This window comes from Tetrao urogallus, assembly GCF_951394365.1.
Source record: "Tetrao urogallus genome assembly, chromosome: 7".
Classification (NCBI taxonomy): domain Eukaryota; kingdom Metazoa; phylum Chordata; class Aves; order Galliformes; family Phasianidae; genus Tetrao; species Tetrao urogallus.
The window spans coordinates 9,690,524-9,717,144 of NC_136820.1; the positions used below are offsets into that span (position 1 = coordinate 9,690,524).

The following is a 26,621-nucleotide window of genomic DNA, read 5'->3' on the forward strand; positions in this document are numbered from 1 at the left end:
AAACACAGGTTTTGGCAAACCTCAGGCCTGTCTACATGAAAAACTTGCTTGGAAAAATTTGGCCTACTACACAGAGCCAGTTTCTTTAAGAATAAATGGTGCCTTAAAAATATTTGCTATTGAATGAAAAAATCTTAAGAACAAGGATGCAGAGAAGAAATCCAGAGGCAAGCCTGTCAAACGATTCTGACTACAGATAAATACTTCTGAGCAGAGATGTCATATTTTAGCCTAAAACATTTGACGGCATCCCTTTAACTTACATTTGGCATTTTAATAAAGATCTCCTAGTAAGATTAGTATTCTAAGTAAAACAGCAACAAGATGCTTTTAAAAATCACACCTGAAAGCTTAAAGGAAAACTGCAGCAGACTTCAGTAACAGCTGTGTGAAATTGCATAGCAAACGGCATACAGTATCCATTCTTCAGCAATAAATAAACTCTTCTTGCTCAATTAAATAAAAACATAGCTTCAACACTGAAATATGCCATAATTCAGAGCAGCGCATTTATGTCTGTATTTGTGTCATTTATTGCCCACTTTGGTTTCTTGTCCACCTCCTTTTCATGCACACAGCCAGGGAAGGGTCTCATACTGCATCCTGTTACTCAGGAGGAGTAAGGCAGCGCACACCTCTCGCCAACTCCTCTGCCCAGCACAGCACATCACACATGCTGGGAAGAGACGTTGGAAGAGTAAACCATCCAGGAGCCAGACAGCCTCGTTGAAAAGGCCCCGATTCCAGCTTGGTGCAAGTCCTTGTTAGAAAGCCCTGAACATGCAACTTAAAGTCCAGGTGATCCATGAAAGGCAGTCATTCTTTCACAATCTTCTTCAGGATCAGTGTGTTTACACATTGTTAACAACGGAATGAATGATTAGCAACTGTTAGCTTTATCTACAGTATTTTTTTCCCAGAAACTTCCCTACAGTCAAACACTGCCTCACATCCATCTTTTAGCAACCAGCCTATTGCTGTAGAATCAGATACCCCATGGAGAGTTCCATAAGTGCTGGGTATGTATTCAATTTCAAATGGATTTCTGGAGACCGATTCAAAACTTATGGCTGCTTTCCACTTAGTCTACAGAGAGAAAGGACATTGCTGGCCTCCTCAGAGATTGTGCTTTCTTGTGAATGCTGCTGACCAAGGGGCTACAGCAGGAACAGAAATGCTCTTCTTCCAAGTGTCACACAGTGAGCAGTACTTTATTCTACAAATTATACACCTGATTCTGCCACTGGTACTCACCAAATGAGCTGATTTCAGTGGAACAACTTACAGAGTACGAAGAGCAAAAGTGAAATAAATTGTTGCTTCATGTTTTATTGCTTCGTAACTGGCATTAAAGACCAAAGCATTTATAAAAGCCAGTTAAGACTTACCAAATCTTAGCTCAAAATGTAAAAAACTCTATAGTTGCTGCTTATAAAACTTGAAAGAGATAAAAAATTCTAGATGAATTAGAATATGTGTCTGCAAAGACTGAAGGATTGCATAGTTGCTGTTCGGACTGTGAGAGCAGTAGAGCAGAACGGAAATGGGTATGTTTATTCCTCAGTCAACAAAAGTAATGCATTTTTATTTGAATTTCCTTTTGAAGGATATTTTTGTAAGAGATGTTTAATTTTCAGCAGAGAATTTCAGTCACTTCCACACTTACTTTTTTCCCCACTGAAAAAAATTTGGCTGGAACATTACTTGCCCTGTTGAATCAAACAAGATGGCTTCTGAGGAATCTGTACACGGTACAGAACCATTAGTGTTCCTAAAAAGGCTTTGTTTTCTAGTGTATACATGCTCTCTATGTGCATTATAACTATTGCATAGTTTCAAAGTCTTCAAATAGTGGTAACCACAATGCTTACATAAATAGCATTTCTTACAAATTTAATTAAAAATAACACAGTATATTCAAGGCTATGGAAAATCACTTCCATCATAGATGACAGGTCGCTCAACAGTCAACTGATAAAACACTCTTTTTGAAATAAATCTGTCAAGAAACAAAAGGAAGAAGATGACTGTGTCAGCTGAAATCAACTGGACAGAAAGTCCTAAAAATTATTTCATATTACAGTCAGGCAAAAAAATGACTTGTTTTAAAAAGAGATTTTTTTCACAAAGGCTGTCAAGTCTCTTGTTTCAAAGATAACATTTCTGACTATTCTATTTATCTTCTCAGAGGTCAAGACAAACAAGTTAAAGTCTGCTACGGTGGGGAGACGAAAACAAAAAAGAACAAAAACCAAAACTCAGGTTGAAGATCTTTTGGCAAGCAGGGAGCAGTTTCTCACACTTACTTCTAAACAGCAGAGTAAGGATACAACTAAACATTTGCACAGCCTGTAAAAGCAAGTTTACTTCACTTTTTACACTCAGGTGGGACCTACCTAGAAAACGTGTTGTCAAATATCAGTGTGTAAATTCCAGAGTTTCTGACTTTCATCTGCCCTCTGATAGTTTCCTTATGAGAATTGCAGCGGGTCATAGGAATGAGAACCTGGAATTCAGCACAAATCATCAGTACCCTTAAACACACATTTGACTCTAAGAAATTCAAACAACCCAGTCCATTTATCTGTTTCCTTGTAGTCTCTGCTTAAGAGCCTGGCAAGATCAGCCCTAAGCAGCTACAAATCAAGCTATGCTGAGGAGGAAGAAAAGAAGAATTTTGCAAGCTTGAGCACTTATTTTTGCTTAATAATAGTGAGTGATGATGAGACTAGTAGAAGCTATAGGCTTTTTCAACTCAACTTTTGCAGGCAATGTCAAATAATTAAAGATGTAGCTCTGCCTCCAGGAAAACGTAATTGGAAAAAAGAACTCCTTACAATGCAATAGTAATTAGCACTATTGTGGAAATCAGTTGGCTGTGCTGGCTGATTCCTCTGGGGAGCCTATTGAAGTATGTTACACTTCCTAAGGCAGTAAAGAAACTAAAGATCCCACAGGGAAATAACAGCCTTACTTTGCACTGATCCAGTGGTGTGTCTTCTGATTCTTGGTAGACGACGCTGAAGGAGATGCTTTTAGGGTCCGATGAAAATACCCAACTAATTGTCAGCCCAATCTCTGTAACAGTGATGGGAATGATACTGTAAGTGCTGGATTTGATGAACAGTTCTCTGTTGCCTTCCCCAAAATTTATAATCTCCTCCACTGTAAGGGGTAATTTGACCCTGTAAGAGAGAAAAATACAGTCACTTGAAGAGATCCAATCTAATAGCTGTGACAAAAACAACAGCCATTTTTTATTTTCTGTTTATTTGAGGCAGCCTCCACAGCAACTTTGAACAGGTCTAACAAGACGCAGGAAAATTCAGCCCCAGAAGAAAGCAAGAACTGTAGAAAAGATGAAAGCACTTTCACTGTTTCATCAAATATGGATATTATTCACTTGTTTGTTTCACTTTAACTAGAAAAATCTTTATTGAATAAAGCTTTTTAGAGCTCCTGTGATTTAAAAAAAGTCTGCTGCCCTCTACTGTTCCTTTCACAGAAATGTAAACAGAAATTTGTCAATGTACTGCTCTCATCTAGATATTATTTGCACAGAAAACAGGGATCAAGAGTTCAGAGAGGGCAGAAGGATGGAATGTAACAACAGCTTTGTCTAGCTCCTCTGGAGCTCTTACTGCATGCTCTGTTTTACCCAAATAAGCTGGATAAAAGCTGATTTAATAACCCTCCAATTAAAAAGGAAGTACTCAGCATCTAGGTGATCCTGACTCCTGAAGCATTTCATTAGCCTACTTCATTTTGATATCTATTTCAGACAGCAAGCGGTGGGGACCTTTAACAGAAGAATGTTGCTTGCCTTCTTCAGAGGAAACCAGCAGTTTCTAAATGCTGAGTAGCTCACCTATGTTATCCTAACTAAAACTGATCTAAAACATCACCCTTCAGGCCAAATAAATTGCTTCCCAAGCAAAAAATCAACTCATTTGCCATAAGATACCACTCAGTCACCATGACGATTTCCTGTCCTAAAGAGTTCAGTTTCCAGACATTGTGGCTAGACAGCTCATTTACTATAGCTTCTGTAATTTGTTCAGAGATAAAGCTTTATACTAAGTTTTATTTACAGTGTTACTTTTGCCCTTAACTGAAATAGCTACTACATTGTTTCAACTGATCTTTAATTTTAACAAACTAATGATAACTCCTGGTTTTGCTCTGCAGCTCAACCACCACTTATTTTTCTGGTTCTCTGAACAGTAGCAACAAGCTTGAAACATTCACCACAAAAGGCCAGCATTTCCAAGCAAGGCTCAAGAGAATGGTGAGCAAAGGGGAGTAACTCCAGGTCATGAGCGTTTTTGTGCATTAGATTCCCTCTGTGGCAGTGAAAATGACATTCTGTCACTTTCTGCACGTAACAGTCAATTTCTGAGCAGAGTACACGCAAGAATTGTGTGCACACCGCTCACAGAGCTTGAGAGATCATTTGCTGAACATTTTATGCCAATCAAGAATCAATCAGGAATATGGCTCCTTTGAGGCAATAGGTTGGGGTTACCAATAAATAACAGGCACATACTTCAAAAGCTCACCAATTCCCTCTCCATCACAAAGGCCCAAGTAGCACAGCACTCTGCCTTTGCCTTACAGTTTCCTCAGAGATTATCAGAACTATGCAGACTTCCCTCTAAGCCCCCTCTCTGTTCACAACACCTCCTGCAGTGAGAACAGGAAGGAAGGTTTTATGATGTGACACAGACCAAAATCTTTCCTTCTTGTTCCCCACTCGCATATAAGTTTTTTAAGAGAAAGGACCTGGCTCATTGCTGCTGCTCTGCTTAGTTGAGATACATTCTCTGCTCCTCCTCAGACCAAATTCTGCTGTGGGACACAATCAATCTGAGCTTCCAGAAGTCTGCACAATTCACATAGCTGATATCTGAGTTCAGCCTTTATTTGTTCAGTTTGGTGGTAATGAAATTGTTCTGCTTACATGATTTCTCCTGACTTCAACAAGCTTATCTCAGCATCTTGAGCAACCTGCCACTCTTCTGATTCATCAAAGGTTGAAGAATTACACGTGCTGTTTCTAGGAGAAGAAAAAAAGAAAGCGATGATTTTCTCAATAGTATGGGGTCAAATATTATTTGGAAGCTCAGGTCTTCCTTAAACAGAAATGATTTAATAGCCACAATGACAAATTACGTCATTTCTATTTTGCACATTCTCATGACAAAACTGCCAGGGCAGAACTGCAGCCCTGTTCTGCTAATCACCGTGCAAAATGCAAACAGCTTCCATCCTGGCTTCATGAGCTAAGAGGAATGCATGTATCCAGAACACCCCTTCAACAGTCTTAAGATAAACTCCCTACTGAGATGCTGCCAGGTTTAAAAGCTTTCATCAAAGGTGAAAATCTAGAGTTGGGTGGCAGAGACAAGCAGCACAGTCTGGCCTCATCTCTTAAACAAACCCTCCCCTGGGATATGACATTTGTCCTGGATTTAGTCGGTGAGGCATTTTACAAATACATTCTCCAGCCTGATTCCTGATTCTAGAATCACTGTTATACGTCTTCTTCCCATACAAGAAATATTGGATGATTCAAGCAAAGACACTGAAGAAGCCGCCACATGATGACAGAGCTGTGTGCCTGCTACACACCATGGTAAGAGGAAGAATCTCTCATCCACTCCTTACCTCAAAAAAGGCAGATGCACTGGATACAGTCTGGAATACCACCAACTATGAATTACAGGGCTGAGGCAGATGTGTAAGCAGCAAAGAAAAGAATGAGTTTGAGAGTCAGTAAACAAATTCTGATAGTTTCCAAGTGAGTTAGAGCTTCTCTAACTGATGCTTTGCTTCTCTGCATTGCAGCAGGCTGGTAACTAAGACAGGCTAACTAATTCTGCCAGAAAATGCCAGAGGCACTTATATACGGAGAATCAAACAGCTGGTTCATTCAAAAGTCAATGGAACCTAATAAAACATGACATCACTTACATGTGCTTTTGAACAATAAGGTGTAATCATGTAGCAAGGGCAGAATTGTTACACTTCCTGTAGACTAATCTCAAAATCAATACACAGTTTAGCAATTCTTTTTAAATTCTAAGGGATCTTGCTCTACAAACAATACTGAGAAGGGAAAGAACAACCCCAGGTAACAGTGCATCCACCTGGTCATTAGCAGCATCTGGATAAACTGCATCAGTACTTGCAGTCATACTGTTACATCATTACACCATAACACTGGCTGGAACTAGGAAGAATTTACTGTTGTGACTGCTAATAAAACTGCATATTCAACTTTATCCACTGTCTAACACATTTCCTGAACTGATAAAGCACTGTTATCTGTGGTATTCAAGTTCTCTCATTCCTTGAGCAGCTTTTGATGCAATCCCACAAGTTGTTCTCATCCCCCTGACAGTAGCATTTCTTCCTGTATGACTTTTTCCCGCTAGGTGGCAGCCAGGGGATCATTATGAGCATTGTGAGCATGCACCACTGCGCAGACCTCTGGTGGATCTGCTGAAATCCAGTTTCACTTCCTTTTCTTTTAAAAGTGAAATGAATTGGGGCTGATAAGGAGGAAGAACTGAAGCATGGAAAAAGCCTACAACAACAGAACAATTCAGAGAATCCTTGAGACACAGACTGCTGGAGGCTGGAAGAGCATTTTGAAAACAAAATATCACTTCATTCTTACCCTATTCTTATGCTTACCCTCAGGTCTCTATAGTTAGTCACTGTCTCCCAGCTGCATGGTCTAGTACAGCAGGACTCTCCTGTATGTGGAAAGCATTTCTCTCAAATGATACTAAAAATGCTGTGACCAACATCATGAAAGGCTTTGGAGTTATAAACTAAAGGACCTTTTCAGAATTCAAACCTGAAAACAGCTGGTCCAACTTCGCTCTTGAAGATTTTCTGTCTCAGAAGCACCTGAGCTCTGATAGCTGCAGCTTAAGTGCCTGAGTGGCTGGTTTCATGTAGCTGAGCACCAAAAACTCATAAGCTGTCTGCTGTCAGTAGTGCAGTGACTTCAGGAAAGAAATTTAGTCAACCAAAGTCAGAATCTTACTGAATTATTTGAAAATCAGAAACCTGAAATGGAGAGTGGAAAATATGCAAAGCCCCCTCATTGCTGCTTAGTCCAGGAATCACCTCTGTGAATGCCTCTAATGCCAAGACAAAAAGTGAAGACGTTATCATGGAATGCATAAATGATTTACTGGGCTTGCTGCTAGCAAGCAGGTCAGATCCAAGCCAGGAAGTCTAAATTAGTTATCTACCTTCCCTTCCAGCCCATCAAAGAGAAAAGAAAAAAATAACACCTAGTACAGAGAAGGGTTAGAAGAATGGATGCACTGACAACTCTTGGAAGAGAATGATCTGGGATGAAGCATGGAGGATATGGAGCTCTCTGAATTTGAGACAGAGTACACAAGAATCCTTGTATGAAGGAGTACACATGGGCAGAAGTGGGCAGAGGGGCCACGGCAGACCCATGACATAGCTGGGCATGTGAAAGTGACATGCAGACAGCTGAGGAAAAAGAATGAATGGACCTGAAGATCTGCCACTACATGCTGTGAGTGACCCACACATTGGTATGCAGGAAATCCCAGCTATTTCTCAGAATTTTTAGGATTTAACTATGCTACATCTAGTATGAAGGAAAAAAACCACCCCCCCACATAAAAAGTGCCCTTCCCTGCCTTACAACTGCCAAACTCTGTATGTAACATTGAAAGCAACAGAGAACCAGAGAAAGCAAGCTAGGAAATTGTCAAAGTAAAGAGATATCTCTGTACAACAAGTGACAGCGTACAAAATCTTTCAAGATTTTTTCTTTGTTGTGATATGGAAGAAGCTTGGCAAGACTCTGTGATTAAGACAGCTGTCAATCATTAGGCAAATACAGTGTTTGCAAGAAGTTCAGAAAATAGATTTCAAAATAAGCAACTTGGGACTATCGGGGTGCTTTTCAGCCCCATCCCCAGCAGCAAGTAGCAACAATGATTATCACAATCAGTACTAGAAATACAGGCAAGCCTCTATCCCTGAGATCCTAAATACTGTGTTGTCTAGGGGTCACTGAGATTACAGCCAGCTCTACATGTAATCCTATCTGATTTCAGCTGTGAGGTATTTGCTTTCAAAACAAGCTGCTTTTCCTCTCAGAAGCAAAAGAAGTATAAAATTAGGTGAAATTGCTCTATTTCCCCCCTGCTCAGATATATAACAATTGTAGCTTTTTCAAGAAACACGTATTGGCAAAAATTACTGTTTGGAAAGATGATGCATTATACAAAACGAAATTTTTGGAGAACGTTTGAAAATATTTGAACAATAGCTTTATATAAGCATGGACATACATCAAGCTATAGTACTACAGTGTACTTTTCAAACCAAGTGTTCAGATATCCAGATGGTCTTAGATTCTCTTTGCTGCTAACTTTTGTAGAAACAGATGTAAAAAAAACTTTCTGAAAGCTGTGTTTATTCTAATTTTCTTATGGAGGGAAAAAAAAAAAAAAGAACCTCTGCCAGATTTAGCTGCACATTTCCAGTTCTTTTTCTTCTCTGTAAGCAATATCTTTTAAGTATTTAGGAATCCTATAGAGACAGACCAATTATTTCACACTCAATTCAGTGAAGAGTGTCACAAAAAGAAAAGATATGTACTCATTTCCCTTCCCTTCTTGTTCTCTTTATAATAAGCACCAGCGAATCTGTGAATCCAATAGAATCATTTAGCTCTTACTATAAATCAGGTGTGAACAACCAGCAACCTTTGGCAGCCTGCACACTGATTTTAATGGTGATAGCTGGTCTGGGAGAGCACAGACCTGGGACTACTCCTCTGCACTGTGGAGAAAGCTCTAAGGCTATGGTGGAGCTGTCTGGATTTACTAGATTTGATGCTGACTGCACAAATGGCTCACAATTATCTTGTGTAGTGAACACGTGACTGAGCACAGACATGTCTTCTCCTTTTGCAGAGGTTGGCTACCTACACTGAATGGTTAAAAGAACCTAACAAGCAAAATTCAGAAGAGCTCCCTCTCCACAAAACAGTGTTTACTCACAGATCTGTCACGCTTTGATCCAGAGAATCTCTATCCATCTGACTTTCACTGTGGAACGAGTCTGATTCTTGTACTTGGCACAGCTCCTCATCAGTGATTATATCAAATGCTGCATCATCTGGCGGTTTAGAGGCTTCGCCTGCAACTGTGCCATAAAAGGACATGAAAGAAACATTAGTAGTATTAACTAATTTAGAAAACAAAAAGCAACCTAAATCCTTAAGGGTAAGGCTAGGCCATCCCTCTGTCTTCGCAGAAGCATTAGGAAACTACCAAGAACCAACTGTAATCCTCAGGCAGACAGACACGTGTTTAACATACATACAGAATTCTGTCAGTACCATTCAAACACAGTGATGGGAACAATTTAATATGGAAAACAGTCCATGAATATGAAGGTCCCTGGAACCAAGGTGGCTACGCAGAGAATGTCTAAGACACCCACCTACTTGTGGCATGCAAAAAGCACACTAATAGCCCTCTCACCTGGTGACACTGGTGACTCCAGTGAGCCTGGGGATCCTTCCTGGTTGGCACTAGATCCAGAGTCATCTGCATTGTCCACAATCACTCTGGGCTTATTAAAGCAGGCTTTGCAGCAACGCTCCTTTCTCCCACCAGGTTTTGTCACCATGTAGTTGTTGCAGCAATAGTAGCAGAAAATGCGACCGCACATTCTAAAAATTATTCAAAGCCAAGGGTATTAGAATAGTACCACATACAGGTGGAACACACTTACATGACACAGCTTGGGGCTTTGTCATAATGGTCTCACTCTCTGGAAAAGCCCAAATGTCACCTCCAAAGCAGAGGTCATAATACAGACCATGCTGTTTTCTGCGCACTTCACATTTATGAAGTTGTCACAGATTTGTTTTTCAAAATCATTTAGATCATCAATGGGTGCTGGTAAAAACACTTGCAGATCTCACAGGTTTAACTAGAAACGACCAATTTGAAAGTTGTTAATTAGAAATCACTTCACTGTTCACTAACCACTACTGAATGTTCCCAATAGAGACATTTCCAGTAATGCCTCAGCCCTTCACAGACTTGTGCTCTTTCAGGCTCTGACACAACTCCTATCAATGATTTTGACAAATGAACTACGAATTTCAAGAAGTATTCCATCAGTGTAAATGCTCATAGTGGATTTTGGTTTTGAACAGAGTTCAGCAAACTGACCTGCAGTGGTGCCGGCGCACCATCCACGAGAACTCCCTCTGGCAGTCCAGGCAGTGGTTAACCTCTGTGTCACCCTGCCACTTCTGCTCTGCACTAAGCTTCTGCTGGAACTCCAGAGCATCTGATTTTTGCCACAAAGCATCCTTATCTCTACAGAGAGACAGTTACAGAAATGAAAAGCATATCAATTATTCATGCTCGTTTACTGTTAACTAACCTCAATTTGAATGCCAGTGAAGCTTCATCACCAAAAATTGCTTTTTCTGTAATTTCTGAGAAACTTCCAGGAATGAAGATAGATCAAGAAACCTATTGAAATTGTTGGGAATGGAGGAAAAGTACGTGTGATGCAGAGAATTACATGCTTTTGCAAACAGACAGGAAATTAAGAAGGAGATTGCACTCTTGTTATATTTTTGACTTTGTTAAGGAAATGTAAAATTTAATCTTCTTATGATCTTGGCTATTACCTCCATCTTCAGATCAGGAATACAAGAGTGAACCACCCAGGCAGTATCCCTTATAATCCTAAACTAGGATTTTAACTTCTGCTTGATGTTTGTTTTTATGCCAACCTGATAAGTTCTATTAAACGTTCTTCAAGGAACTGTTTTGTTCTTGTCAGGTCATCCAGCTCGGCAAACAACTTCTGGTCATTGCTGTCTTTGTCTGCTGCCACCTTGCTGAGTTTCTCACTGTAATCCAGGGCCTGCTTTTTTGCTTCATCCGCTTCCTTTTGGGTCCTGATCAAATATAAAGGTGATTAAAAATCTTTTTATTAGTTCGGGTGCATTCAAGACTTTCCCGTGGAATGTGGTATCAATGAAACTGTTCTCAGCACACACATTTTTTTTTTTATACCTAACCAGAATGTTCCCAGTTTTCTGCATCACTGACAGTGCACACAGATTTGTTATCCAGTGAACACAGTCAGCAATCAGTAATTTCTTGGATGCCCTGCTTATAGCAGACATTACAATGGCTGCTACACAGGGAACAAAATCAGTCTCCTTTGAAACTAATGTCATTAGCAGCTGCAAGCTGAGTGAAAGAGACAAAGTCCTATAGACACAGGGTGCCCAGCATTTGCAGCTTGCACTCAAAAAAGCGTTTAACACCCCTCTATAGCCTTCTTGTTCACAAAAGAAAAGCAAAACAGTTTCTCAAGATGTTCTTCAAACACAGAACAACTAAAAACCATAAGGTTATGAGACCCCAGTTTGCTCACAGTCAGTGGTAAGAAGTGTCACCAGAAAGCCTTGCAGAATGCAGGTTGTGGCTTGATGACATTCTAAGTTGAGTACTTAGTCCTAGCAATGGACCAAAAATGCTTCACCAGAGTAACACAAAGGGCCCAGTTAGTCTGAACAGACTCAGCCAATTCAGTTGAATTCAAATATTTTGCTGAGTTTTGTACTGACAATTTCCATCATAGGTAAGAATCACCAGCCTTCTCATGAAAATAGATGATATCAGTATAAAAATGTATAAATACATAGGATTTTGTTAACCCATCAGTATTCATGACTCAAGAACAGTTTGGGACTGCCAGACAATCCACATCACACTGACTCACGTCCTTGGAAATGTAGCTTGCTTTAGATGATTGAAACAAAGAAAGCTATTAAGATAAGACATGCAGGATGTGGTCCCATTTAAATAATTCTCACTGTGAGCCTGAAGCATCAAGGAAAGGACAGAAGAACAAGCTGTCAAAAAATGCTGATTTTTTCTTTAAAAAAAAAAAAAAGAAAAATTTTTTAAATGTTATAACTAAACTCCAAGGTAAGAGGTTTATGAAATTTCTTGCAGATTGATAAAGGAAGACAAACAATAAATTTACATCATTAGCTAAATTAATCAAGTATTAAAACCTAAACCTTACATTCGTGTGTGCTGTATAATTTATGTGTTTCTTGTCTGAAGCATCAATTTGATATTCCCCACAGAACCCATGCATTATTTCCCCTATATAAAACCTGGGGTACATAATATACTACAGCAATTCTCAGTACACTTCACTTACTGGTCCCTCACTCAGCTAGCAGCTAATGGCTTGTGTAAAAGAACTAGAACTCCCACCTTTCCAAGAGTTCTCTCAGAGATGTCACCTCCTCTTCCTTCTGCAGCCGAGCAGATTGCAATTCAGACAGCTGCTCTCTTGCTTCATCCAGCTTTCTAGACAAGCTTGTGTTTTCAGCCTAGCAAAATATTTTTTATTTACTGACATATAAAAACAACACTTCAGCAAGCACTGGACTACTACCAACACACCTAAATCATGCTTTGAAAGAGACAGTTAAAACCAAGCCACCAGTTAAGATATGTATACATAGACATAAATTATTTGTGTACTAGTGATTGCTTATTTCTGTCACACTGAGTATGGGATAAACTCAAAAGTAAGATGGTATTAAGCAGTGCCTCCAATTCTTACTATTCTGCCATTTCAGCTTTTGTCCGCATAGTAAGCAAAATCTCTCAAAGATAATGGCAAAAGAATAAGCCATTATTAAGTTTTTTTTTACCACCTAGAAGTGAAAAAAAGAGTCCTGTTCATTAAAGCTATATGGAACATGAAGGACAATAAAACCAACAACTTATTTCATGGCTAGCCTCTGCAGACAAAACTGCCAAACCGAGTCCTCAAGGCACATACTGACACAGCACTGTCACTGTGTAGGTTCACCAATACCTGCCAGCAGGCACGGCCAGGTTCAATAATCTTAATTCCCTTCTTTCCCTATCCCTTGCTCACACTTGACACTCCCATCCCAACTGTTCAATACACACATCACAAAAATCCCATGGCTTTTTTTTTCCAGCTGGGCTATTTCTCAGTCAGATCAATTCTCTGATGCAGTGCTCCTTGCAGCCTGCAAACTGTTGGATCCAAATGTGTGACTGTGTGGAATGGGTGTAAGACTGATACCTTCCAATCCCACATCCCCCATTTAACTAATGTGCACATGCTCAGGTCCTACATGAAACCTGACTAGCTTTAAAAAGTCCTAAGTGCCATTATGATTTTAATAATTTCCATTTCCATGGAAAACTTTAGACTGATACACCTGTATTTATTCAAGGACATTCTTAGACTCACACCCATTTCTGTTGCCTTCTTTCTCCCTTTTTAACACTAATGCATTCTGACACAAAAATCTCTGTCTTTGCTTAATCAGATCAAGCACTTACTTGTAAACCTGCAATCTCTTCCTCTGTAGCATGCTGTTGTCTCTTCTGCTCCTCAAGTTGCTCCTTTAGTTTCCCACATTCTTCATTGGCAGCCTAGCAGAGAGATCGAGTCAGAAGTTAGCACTCCTCTAGCTGCCCCCACTTCACCTAAAAATTTCCAATCCTGAATCATGACCATACTGCCCTGTATGGTATAAAAGCAATACTCATGAAATACAGCTATGAGAAACCCATCTTATGGACTCAAGACCCTCTGTGATCACAGACTAGTTGTGGTTTGATGTTACTTGCTATGGGCTATTACAGCTGTCAGCAAAAAAGCAGCTTAGCCTAATGGGCCTCAAAAGAGTGAGGTAGCCCAAATCATACTCATGAATCCATGATTCTGTACTGAGATTTAAGAAGTGTTTATGAAGAAGAAACATAAATGAATGTACACTATTTTCTCAAACTGGTGAGATTTCTGGATAGTACCAGTGGCACGCATAGAGCCCAGATTAACTGATTAATCTTAGACTCTATCTCAGAATGGCAGAACACAATAAAGTCCTTAACCACAAGGCATGTCATTTCACATATACAAAGTTAACTTCTGATTTTATGGAAGAAAAAACGTGGTCTTCCTGGCTGCCACCTTGAGCAACTGAACACAAAAACAGACAAGGGAATTATCTGCACATTATACCAAACGTTATATTATCTCCAGACCATCCTAGCTCATCCATATAGATGATCTTTGAGGTACATTTCAAGCCAGGCCATTCCATGTTGAGATATTTTTAGATTCCCAGGCTAAGGCTAGTTGCACACTAGTCCCAGAGCCTGGCCAACATAAACCCTAGGATTCTGCCCTGTGATTTCTGCAGCAGATGGTAAAGCAGGGGAAATCCTGCACAGCTCTTTCAGCTGTAATAATCACATTAATTTACCTTGAATTTTGTCTGATAATTTAGAATCTCTGTGCTCATTTGAAATTTTATGGCAGACAGCTCTTCTTGGCTGGTCTCCTGAAAGCTCTGTGCCTGTTTCTTTGCTGTCTCCAGTTGTGCTTGCAGACTTGGGACAGCTGAGACACATATCTGAGCCTCCTTTAGTTTCTCTTGTAGGCTCCTGTTCTCCTGTGTGAGACTAGAAATGTCATGCTTCAGTTTCTCCTGTTGCGCTGCTGCCTGTTCTTCCAATTCTTTGAGCCTCTCTTTGGCCTGGGCTAACTGCTCTTCTGCATCCACCTTCTCAGAGGACAAGGCACAAATCTGAATACCGAGTTCAGCCATATCTGTGTTGGTCCTATGGAGGAGATCTTTGTTTTCTACATTTTCCATTCTAGCAGCTTCCAAATACTGCTTAACCTTGGAGAGTTCTTCCTTTAGACTCAGCAAATTATTTTCCAGCTCAGTTTTTTGAAGGGCTACTGTCTCCTGTTCTCTTTTCAGCACTTCTTCTCTTTCTTTCCATTGCACCAGTTCTTGCACGTGGTTTCTGTTGAGGGACTCTATTTGCTCTTTCAGCTGCTGGACAAGCACTTTCTGCTCCCCCAAGACAGGTTCTTTGATTGCCAGCTCACTTTTCAACTGCTCTCTCTCATCAGCGGTCTGCTGAAGCTTGACTCGCACATCAAGGAGTTCTGTTTGCAGTCTAGACACTTCATCTCGGTTGACTTGCAGCTGCTCTTCACTTACTGTAAGCCTGGAGGCCAGCTCTTTCGCATCTTTCTCCAGAGAAGCTGCCTGCTGTAGTTGGTGCTCTTCCATTGATTCCTTTTCTGATGTGAGGGATTCAATAAGCTTTGTCTGCTGAAGGCATGTATTTTCAACACTGAGCTTTTCTACCTCAAGAGTCTCAGCTTTCTTCCTATGTCTTTCAGCTTCTTCTCTTAGCTGCTCACATTGGCACTCCATGCCTTGTAACTGTACTTCCTTCTCTGCAAGCTGTGACTGGAGTGACTCCTTGCTCTCCTTCAAAGTGTCTAAGCTTTTTTCTACTTGTAAACTGTGCTGTTTAGCACTCTTCAGCTGTCCTTCAAGTGAGGCATAAGATTCCTTGGTGGTCTCTTCTCTTTCCTTTAATTCTCTATAGTCTGAATGCAGAGCCTCTAATTTCTCCTCCAGAATTTGGCTTTGTCTCCTGGCATTCTGCAAATCTTCATCCAGCTGTTTATTCTGGCTTCGAAGCTTCTTCTCTTTTTCATCAACTGACACAAGGGCATCATCTATCTCACTCTGAAGCTGTTTCTCAGAGGCCCTCAGCCTGGCCACCTCAGCTTCCAGAGAATCTTTAGAGGCTTCCAGATTTTTCAGCTTCTCTTCCATCCTCTTCTTGGACTGCTGCAAATCTGCATTCTCAGTTTTCAGCTTCCTGCTCTCCTCACTCATTTCATTTACTGCAGAGTTTTGCTGCTTCATCTGATCCTCCAGCTCCTTGACTTTCTGTCTGAGATCCTCTTTCTCATACAAGAGCTTCTGCTTTTGCTCCTCAAGGCTACACACAGTCTCACTCACCTTTTTTAAATGACCCTCCTGTTGTTCAAATTTTTCTGCTTGTGACTGGGCTTTCTCCTTAAGTGCCTCTTCCATCTTACCATACTCCTCCTTGAGTTTCTCTTTTTCTTTCCTTGCCTCCTCAAGACCTTTTTCCAGTGACCCCACCTGAGCCAGCGACCCCATTACCTGGGTCTGGAGCTCAGCCATCTCCTTTTCTTTCAGGGTCAGGGCCTTCTGAAGTGCATCCATTTCCTTTTCCATGGTTTCCATGCTCCTCAGCAGCTTTTCACTCTCTTCTCTGGAATCAGCAGTAAGGCGATTATATCTGCACTCCAGTTCCTTCTGCGCCTCTTCTTTCAGCTGCAGCTGTTCTTTTGCAGTTTTCAGCTGATATGTGTGTTCATCACTGAGTATTTGCATCTCTGCCTTTTCCTTTTCTGTCTGCTGAAGCTTCTCTAATAATGCCTGTATCTGTAGGGCAGAGTCACACTGGGCCATAGCTTGCTGTCCTTTTTCCTCTAAGGCAGCATCAACTTTTGCGAGGAGGTTGAGATTCTTCTGTTCTGTGGAACTTAGCTTTGCTTTAAGCTCATCGATGCACAGCTCCTTCATAGCAACTAAAGCCCTACAGACCTCCAACTCCTCATTCAACAGCTGCAGTTTTGAGGCATAATCCTCCTTACTGGTTGCCAACTGCGCCAGCTTTGTTGAATATTCCTTCTGCTGCTCCGCGGCATTCAGTTCCAGTGACTGAAGGCATTTCTGCAGGTCATGAACAGTGCTTTGAGTGGAGTGCGAAACCTCACACTGCTTCTGTAACTCTGTGATCATCTTTGTCAGCCGGGAGTTCTCCTCACTGTAGTTATTGCTCTTCTCTTTTTCCAGCTGCAACTGTTCTTTCTGAAGGCTGACAGCTGCCTGGAGCTCCTGGTTTTCCAATTCTAGCTGGTGAATACTTCTCTGAAGTTCCTTCTGCCTTAGCTCAGCCTGGTCAAGTTCTACACGCATCTCTTCAAAGCCCTCAAAGTGTTCAGCATTTAGTGAGTTATTTGCATCAGGGCTGGAGGGAAACTCTGGAGCCTAAACAAGCAGAATGTGAAAAAAAGATTTTATAACCTGAATCAGAGCTGCATTTTTCAAAGAAAAAGACTCAAACATTCCAGAAATCAGGATGACTCAACTTTTTGCTTTTGTTTTTTGGTGATGACAAGAACACTGAGGAGGCATTGTTATAGTACGTAGCACCTTAACATCTGAACACCCAATTTTTTAAAAATTATTTCCATTTGTTAGTGTAAGGTAAGTTTGCAATGAAATTTAACCCAGAAAAAAAAAAAAATGTAGACCTACCAGCTTCAAGAGGAATTACACATGCTATGTTCAAGTGATAGCAAATTCAGGCTCTTAATGCACAGTGACCTTCTGTGCTGGATTCGTAAAACTACAAGACATCAACTTATAGGAGAAAAGGTATGTTTTCACATAAAATGAATGAAAACATACCTATCTTTATGTTGCCTTCTGAACGTATCTATTTTTTTCATCTACAAGATTGGCATGCATTTGAATCAGCTACTGGACCGATTTTAATTGGCTTTTATTTAAAGTACTCTTTATTTAAAGTACTGTAGATTACCATTACGAGTCATAATTATCATAAAACCTCCAATCTCTTTGGAATAATGCCATTATTTAAAGATTACCTTTGCCACACATTTAGTTGTATTTTGCTTACCTGCAAGTAATTGCTCACTAAGCTGCTCATGCTGGAACTGCGACTTGGGGGCTTCCATAAGTATGCTGAAGATCCAAGTGAGGACAGCGTCCTCCTGTCGATCACACGGAGATACAATATGTAAGAGAAGACTAAAGACATCATATGTACACATCTTTCTACTGCTGTGTGTAGGATTTGTCTAGTTATAACTACCACTCACAACTGTGCCTGTTGTCTGGGCTAAAAACCACTGAAGCTGATGGAAAACAAAACAGGAATGTCAAAAGCACCTATAAAGGATTATGAGGTTGGAGCTGTGGCTTTCCATATTCACATGAATCAGTGCAACTTAGCTTTGTGAAACTGTACTACAGTGTGGTGGATGCTCAACCAGATGGTGGCAGCATGCAGCCCCGGAAAACTTCCACTAATAGGCATAAATCTGGATCAAATCTACAAGTTTTTATACTTTCCTCTGGTCTGGAAAAAATACCAGTTTGGTCATTGACTAATTACACAGAGAAAGCGTATACCTGCTCCAACACATCTTTCCTACATTTAAAAGCAGAAGATGACAATGTGTTATTATCTTACCTGGCAAATGCTGGCCAAGCAGCATCTAAATCATAGCCTCGTGATGCCAAGTCAAACTGAACATCAGTGAGCTCATAGAGTTGACCCACAATGTCAGAACTCATTTTGGGATTCAGAAATGGGCTTCGTGCATAGTACCAGTCACTTGAAAACAAACACAAAAAAACAGAAGTAGTATTCATTCATACGTAAAAAAGAAGCAGCAGTTTCACTTGCAAAAAAATAAAAAACAAAAACACAACAAAAACAAAAAACATCATTATTCACTCTTACCCAGAAAAAACTGGCACGATACTTTAAGTATAAACTGAAAGTGATCCTTTGGTACAAATGAAACCAAACAGATTGAATGAAGCTCACAGAAATATCATTAAAGGAGTCCCTGTACAAAACATTTTTTGCTCTAGTGCTTGGGCAAAACACTGACAAGACAAAATATTTACTATACAATGGATAATCACACTAAATACATAAAGCACACACTTAATATGTCAAGGATAAAGGACAGAAAACAGCTTACAAAGTTAAATACACTGTACAATGACTTGGCTTTTTCTAAAAGCCTTGCAAGTGTCCCTTCCAATTAACTAGAAGTTGTCTTTGGTGTTCGTTGGCTGGAGCAAGCTGCTCCTCTGTCTGACAAGCCAGGAATATGTGCAAATGCTTCCTGAAGCTTTGTGCAACGCTAGCAAATTAATCCTCCCTTATGATATACAGTACAGAAGATCCAGCCAAGGATCTTCAATGCTTATAAACATGTCATCTTCAAAGCCCACATATAGATGCATCTACACCATCCACTTTACAAGCATTCAGTTGTAACAACTTTCAGTATTTACCAGTCTAAGATAAGTATGAGCCAGTGACCCAGGCTAGAGGTCTATTATCCTCTGTATCCTATTACCAGTCCTGTAAGCTAACCATTTGGAAAGGTTTCAATTTCTCTCAGTAGCTGCCTGGTCACGTTGCTCGTTCACAGTGAGCAAACAGTTATCAGTTAGCAAGCTACTCTTCTATTCACCTGGTCACCTTGGTGTTCATAAAACACTGCTGTAAGGTATCTGCAAGCCTTTGATGAACGAGGGAGTAACGCAGAAATGCTCTTCCTTTCCCAAGAGATGTTCGCAGCTGGAAGAGAGAAACCACAGAGAAAAACACCTGAATACTGGTTGCAATCATGTAGGGAGGCATGATGAAGACAGTCTACATACATACATACATACATACATACATACTCAAAAAAGACACAACAAGCCACTAGTTGTGAAGGAAGTAACAAGAAGTGCCACTGATAGATACATTCTCCCAGTACTGTCACTGGGACAAATCTTTTTTGAATGACAGATTTATAACTGCAATCAGCAGTTGTCCATTTTATAATGTCAAAACATCACAAGAGCAACAAAATCTTCTAACATTCCAAGTACATGAATACAGGCTATGCTAAGGGCAATTCCTGATATAAGGCAAAATCTGAGTGTGCGTACCATATCTGAAAGTGACTGCTCAAGTAATTTACGGTGTGTATGGCCACAGCTGGAAGAGCCTTAGAGCCAGTCTAGCCATAGAACCAAGATGTATATACCCATGGATACAATAACCTCCCAAATGCACAAATTCTTTATTAATAATTAACCCTTAAATTGATAAGATCTGATTTGTCAGACCAAGAGCATCTCCATTCAGTGAATCTCTTAAGAAGAATTTAAAAAAAAACAACAAAAACAAAACTAAACCCCAACACCAGAAGCCATTGGAAGAATACTTTTCTTATTCCCACTGGTTTATCAATTTGAACAGCAATTATTTTTTAGGCATGGAAATACTAGAGTGAATGCACATGATCAGAGAAAAAGAGGAGGTTGAGGAGGAGCTGGTCAAAGATCATTTAGGCAAAATCAATGCCTGGAGATGAGATGGGATCTCATCACTGTTTATAAATACCAAAAGTGCAGCAGTCAAATTGATGAGAGTAGACTTTTTTGGATGGTGTGCAATAATAAAACAAGAGGCAACACGCAGAAACTGGAACACTTCCCCTTCCATATAAACACAAGGAAGAACTTCTTTAACATGAGAGTGACACAGCACTGGAACAGGCTGCCCAGACAGGCTGTGGAGTCTCTTTCTCTAGGGATATTCAAGATCCATCTGGACACACTGCTGTGCAATGTACTGTAGGTGACATCGTTTAGCAGGGGGTTGGACTTAGCAGGAGGTTTTCTAGAGGTCCCTTCCAATCCCTACAACTCTGTGATTCTGTGAGAAATAAGAGATGCAGGGAATACAAAGCCTGCCTCTGCTGCAGTACTATGGTTCTCTTTCATATGACTCAAGTTAATACTATTTGGAGATGATGCTGTGGTGGAATTGTTGAGAGAATCGGTAAACATGTTGTGAATAGTAACTTGCTAATATAAGTTAGCACTGCTTACAGGTAAAAGAACTGAGTGTTAGGACAGGGCTGGTTTGCACCACCACTTCTTTTCCCCAGAAGGAAAGTTCTCTCTCAAACAATTCTAAAGACAGAATCAGCATAGAAAGCTTCTCACAGCATTTATTTCACCCAATGACTGAGCTGACGATGTAATGTGGCTGTTAGAAAATTACACTTTTATTACTATTTCTAATAAAAATAAAAGTTTTTGTCTTGTTCCTATGAGCTTTCTCAAAGAAATAATGCCAACAATCCTGAGCCATTGTATCATGATTTTTGACATAAAGGAAGAAAATTGAGTCAGAAGATGAAACTCTGCTCTCAGTCATTTCTCTTTAACTCTGCTGACCAACTGAGAAAGTCTTAAGAATGTTCAAACATGGTGGTTCTTCTCTCTTACACTTAGACTAAGTCCCTTCTTGGAGTATACTGAAGATACAGGCTCTACCCTTGGCTTATTGTTCATTCATTTTTAGAGAAAATGACACTTATTTAATGAAAAGGCATGGCACAACCAGACACAAATAGAACTATTCATTTGTGTAAGTGGTCTTCAAAATAAATAAAAGATTATCTAATTCTACAAAATATAAATATAAATAAGTACTCTACCAAAAAGATGTAACCTTGCATTTTTATACTTTACCTGAGAACTTTAAAAAAAAAAAGTGCAAATATTTTATCCTATGTTAAAAGAGTAAATTTTATTTCTCTGCTTTCTGCAAAGACACACCAAAACACAAAGCATGGATTGTGATGATTAACTGATGCACTTACTTCCGTAATAGACTTGACAAAGCGAATTCCATCATTAGCTCCTTTGACTTTTGCCAGGCAGTCACAGAAATAATCCCAGTAGTCTTTTCTGTTCCCCAGCAATGTGCTTTTTTCTTTCTGGTCAAACTTAAGCAAGGAAAACAAAAAGCTATGAACAAAACTTAAACATAAATATACTTACATATATTTACTGTGGAATTCCACTCCTTTCCAACCAATATCTGTGTTCAGAGCTCCTCTTCAGTTTTAGACAATGTATTCAGAAAGTACAGTAACACTGTATAGTAAGCACTGATATAATCCAGTGGCTACTAAACATGCTTTACAGACAGTAACAGACAGTAAAGTTCTTGATTAAGTTTAAATACAAATGGCCATTAAAAATTGTTCAAATTAAGTTTAGCAGCAGTTTTAGGAGGTGTTCAGGAAAAGAAATTGAGTTGCTGAGAGCCCTTCAATCAAGTGTGGCAATACGACACATGCACCTACCTGAACAAGCTGTGAAACCACACTGAGAGCAGTGATGTGGTGAGGGTACAGACCACAGCTTGGAGCATTCGAATCCCAAGGGTTTTCTTCAGCACCTGCTGAAGCCTCTCAACCCAATTAGAACTACCTTGCCAGTGGCACGATTACAACGTATGTGTACACAGACAGTGCTAACTTAATTTCACCTTGCCCAGCAATGTCGCCTTTCACTGACATTTTAGCCCATAAGCAGCGTTTCAGATTAAAAAAAATCAGCCTTTGGCATTAAGATTTGCATACAATAAAAATGAATTTCTGCAATGAAATTGTTAAAAATATTGTAAATTACTCATGCCACTGTATTTGCATTATCGGCTGTCTACTACTATTTATTTTGCTGTTGTCAAGATGTCATTACTACAATTTTTTCATGATAATTTAGAAGTGTACATCTTCAAAATCAAGCTCAAATCCTTCAAATCAATAGAAAAATGCTTTATTCTTCAATCAGCCTGTCAGCATTGCCTTTTGATTACAATTATTTGCTCTCACTCAAAATATATACAATAAGCTGCACACGTCAGGCAGTCCTGAAAAGAGACTCAAATGGAAACTTGTGATCATTTCAGTTAAACCCTAAGTACTAACGAGGCAACAACAGAAAATAAGGCCTCACTTTAATGTTGATTATAAATGACACATATCACTTTTTACCTGTAGAAGATATTCAAGCTTGTAGGAGAATTTTTGCAAGTTGACACTGTCATCTGTGATTGGTTCCCCTCCTTCTTTAAATTCCTTACTTAATTCAGCCACAGCATCTTTAAAACAAGACACCAAAATGATTAACTAATGTAAGAAATATATAACAGTGAATTCACAGGCAAGTGAGTAAATAGGTTTTTCGCCTGGATATCATGCACGTGTATTTAGTTTCAGCTCAGATGTCTTAATCACAGTGCAAAAAGCTTGCTGATGTGCTTGCAATTTAATACCGCACATAACAAAAACTAGAGCTCAGGTTTTGTCAGTCTGGCACACTGACTTACTATTTTATTCTTAAAAAGAACAAAACCTCTTCCTTACACTTACCAAAGAAGCGCTATCAGATAACTGCTAACTGGTTGTTCAGCAGAAGAAGGAAATACATTTTCACTGTCTCATGTGCACGTTAAGGTTCTGCTACTGCCACATGCCAACAGAATTCTGATTAGAAACAACAAAGCATGTAATCTGCTAAAGGGGATCAGTAAAACGAGAACAGTTGTTCAGTCAGCACATTTATCTTCTCCATGCAATATTCAGGAAGGTTCAGCTTGTGCTGCTTACAAAACACAAATGGGAAAAGAACGTACATAAAAATAAGCATGCAGCAACTCCCTTCACCTAAAACCTACTACCATGGGAGGGTGAGGAAACATCAAGTCAAAGCAAACTGCCGTGTCCTTGGATGCTCTATTCCCCAAAGTGTTCACTTCTCAGCACCAGAAATTACTGATTCTGAATGTGCTGTCCACATGACTTTGTACTCCTTTTGGATGCCTGACTGAGCCTTGGCACCCAATCCCATTAAATCCACTTTGCAAATTAAAATTTATTGTTGTTAGCAAGCATGTAGATCTCCTTTTTATGCTACAGGAAGATCCGGATTCCAAGCTTTGGTGCATATTACACCTTATTTTTAGTACATATGAAAAAGAAAAATACTCAGATCTCAGTATAGGCAGCTGATTGAGACAGAGACAGAGCAGAAAAATGGTTATGGATCTGCTGCCAATTTTGCCCATAGTAGAGCTGGAGAAAAATGAGGTTGGCTACTGCTAGTAGAGGATAAGGCGGATGCACAGAAAGCATGTAGCTCTAGCTACATGGAGCAGATCCAGCTGTGCAATACTCTCCCTCTGGATCTCCATTCCCACTTTGGGTTGCCCTTGTTTTTTAGCCCTCACATACGAGGAGCAACTCAACACCAGCTTTCCACCAAGGGATGGCATAAAAATCAGACCTCCTTTTCATTCTCACATGAAGTCTTATAACTTAGCTCTACTCATGCAAACATGCTCTAGCTCACACCACACAACACAATAATTTTAATTTCACTCTGCAAACTTTTTTTTTTTTTTTTTTGTAATTGTAAGGCTTATTTATAAGCTTGTTTATTTAAATATGCAGAACTCCAGAATTTAGGATTTTGAAAACAGTACAGCACCTCTCTCACAAAACATCAGTCACAACTATAATGAGCACCTAGCAAACCATGACTGCGCTGTTACAACTGCGGCACAGAAGCACTATGCAGTCAAAAACACAGCTGCTCTGTTACCTAAAACACGGAGGATGTTTCACTATGTCAGCATACCTTGCAAGTCCCTGATAATTCGCTGCAGTTGGCTTTCACCAGTAGCTGCCTCCATCTTGAAAACCAAAAGGGCTCCCCCTCTGGGCTGTTAATCTTTTCTTCCATCTAGATAACAAAGTTCATATTCTTGATGATCATTGGGCTGATGACGATTATTCTTGTCTGTGACACCTGCAATTCTGTAAAAAATGCAAGACTTTATCACCTCAAATGACCAGAACAGAGATGCTTTGGAATTTAAATCCCATTTAGGAATACATTCTCAGAGTGTCAACTCTTTTTCAGGAACCTCCTCTATATTTCTTTCTAGATTTCACTTTCCTTTTCAGTTATTTCTGTTTCCATCTTTCAAAACTACTGAGCAAACCTCAGAGAGCAGTTTTCTCTCGTTGGAGTTACAACACAGTCCTACAGCTCAGATCAGGCTGGCATTTCACACAACTGATCTCGTGACCCTGAGGAAGGTTCTGATGACATGGGACTTTCCCTGCAACAATCCTCTGCCTGACCTTCCCTACAGCCTGCAAAATTAGAAGACGCAACACCACTGCCATCACAGGGATGCAGAGCAGGCACAGATCAAGGTGTCCAAAAATGATCCATCATGATCTTCTGGCACCACAGGATGTGTTTTTTACTAATCAGAGCTACTACTTGGGACTGGTTCTATCAGGAGAAACAACCCTCATCCCCGCCTCAGAACCCACTGTTCCCGACATGTGTAAGAGGATACCACTTTATTTTAAGCTCTGCTACAGCATCCCTGGCTGGATAAAGATACCTTATGCATTAGAACATCCACTTCCCTTGTTCAAAACAATGATGAGTAAGTTATACCTAGCACTCATAGAGAAATTTCATTATTTAAAATAAATGAATTTAAAAAATCAACTAAAAGCCTCAGGCACTTTAGTAAAATAACCATGCCTGGTTACCCAACTTTTCAAACGCTCATGGGAACAATCATTCCAAAAAAGCCACTGGGGTCTTACCAAGTATCACGCCTTCATAAGTTGTTCAGAATCCTACCTGCAATGGTACTGCCAAATTTTCAAGCGAGCACAACATCAGGAGTACTGAACCTTTAGAAAAATTGCAGGTCAACTTCTGTGGTTTTATTAGCATTCAAACTGACCTACAATGAAATTAAGTTGCAAATAAAAGCTAACGAGCTTTTGAAATATGAATGTGATTACATCAAGCGATCCTACTTCATTTCTCATCTCTTTCTTTCACTTCCAAATTAACTACACTGGCAGTGCTCGAGCAGGTGTCTGAATGGATCAGAAAAGAAGCATCTTTCTGTGCTACATAAAATGGTGCTGTTTGGAAATGACTGCATTCTTTTCTTTTTGATGCAAGGTAGAAGTGGCTCATAGCAAACCTTAAAGCCAACCCTGACAGAAGGTAGAAACCTTCAAAATACTATATTCTTCCACGTGCAATCTAAACAGGACACCAAAACCAATCTTATCATATATACAATATTTCTATCTTGGTTCTACTTAGAGATCATGTAAAGCATGCAACTTCCTGGCAACCTGCTGAGTTTAGATAGCAATGAAAAAAGGCAAGAATAACAAATCCAGTGAGTCAACATTTCCTCTTCCAATATCAGCCATATCTGTCCAGTCTGACAACTGTTACAGAAAGTAGCATAAGAAAGAAGAAAAGACTGCAATGTGGGTGATGGCAAACCAAAAAGGCATGGCCAAACCAAATGCTCTCCATCATGCAATAGGAGAAAAGAGCAAGGGCAAGAAGGAGGATCTAGCTTGTCCTTTGTGAGGGTATTTTTCAGCCTGGGCTATTGCACAAGGAGAATGTGCCAACACTTTTCTAACTGCCTTCTTCTCTGCTAAACAGGGAGAAAGGTGCACTCCTACCCATGGTCCTTCCAGAGATGTGCTTAGAAAACAACACATTCCACAGAAGGGTGCAGAGTTCTCACCTCCCATCAGCAAGGAAAGCTGACCAATGTACCTTAACTTGTTTCCTGAGGCTTCAAAATAGGAAGAACATCTGTAAATACCTGGTCTAGTCCTTTCTGATCACAGAACACTTTGCCCAGAATTGTTTAGGGCATAACCCTGTGGTCATTATCTCAGAGGACCAAGCATTTCCTATTCTATTTTTGTATGTCAGTAATTATCTGCCCCGTCAGAGCAGCATAATATATGTGTGAGGCACAAGTGACCTGCTTAGGGTCAAAAGCTTTTTAGGTGATGTATCACAACCTCTTACATAACAGCATCTGACTAAGGCCAAGGGCATTAACTTGCAGAACAGTGTAAAGGACTCAGAGGAGCTGCAACACGGAGCAGACACAGAGTATGGCAGG

The 26,621-nt window shown here is 40.0% G+C and overlaps 1 protein-coding gene across 2 annotated transcripts; it reads right to left on the bottom strand.

Annotated features, from left to right (window-relative positions):
- Window positions 1–1,923: 1,923 nt before the first annotated feature.
- Window positions 1,924–24,335, bottom strand: FYCO1 (FYVE and coiled-coil domain autophagy adaptor 1; the record flags this gene model as incomplete). Of its 2 annotated transcripts, none has more annotated exons than XM_079538318.1 (17): window positions 1,924–1,999; window positions 2,397–2,506; window positions 2,975–3,185; window positions 4,961–5,056; window positions 9,069–9,213; window positions 9,555–9,745; window positions 10,254–10,403; window positions 10,829–10,996; window positions 12,336–12,454; window positions 13,449–13,541; window positions 16,115–17,008; window positions 17,664–17,757; window positions 18,240–18,383; window positions 19,261–19,367; window positions 21,454–21,579; window positions 22,636–22,742; window positions 24,281–24,335. In XM_079538318.1, 17 exons carry the CDS (start codon window positions 24,333–24,335, stop codon window positions 1,924–1,926), a joined length of 2,886 nt encoding a protein of 961 aa, XP_079394444.1. The 2 variants fall into 2 exon arrangements, with proteins under 2 accessions (XP_079394444.1, XP_079394443.1); XM_079538317.1 differs by having other exon boundaries at window positions 14,378–17,008.
- Window positions 24,336–26,621: the final 2,286 nt, after the last annotated feature.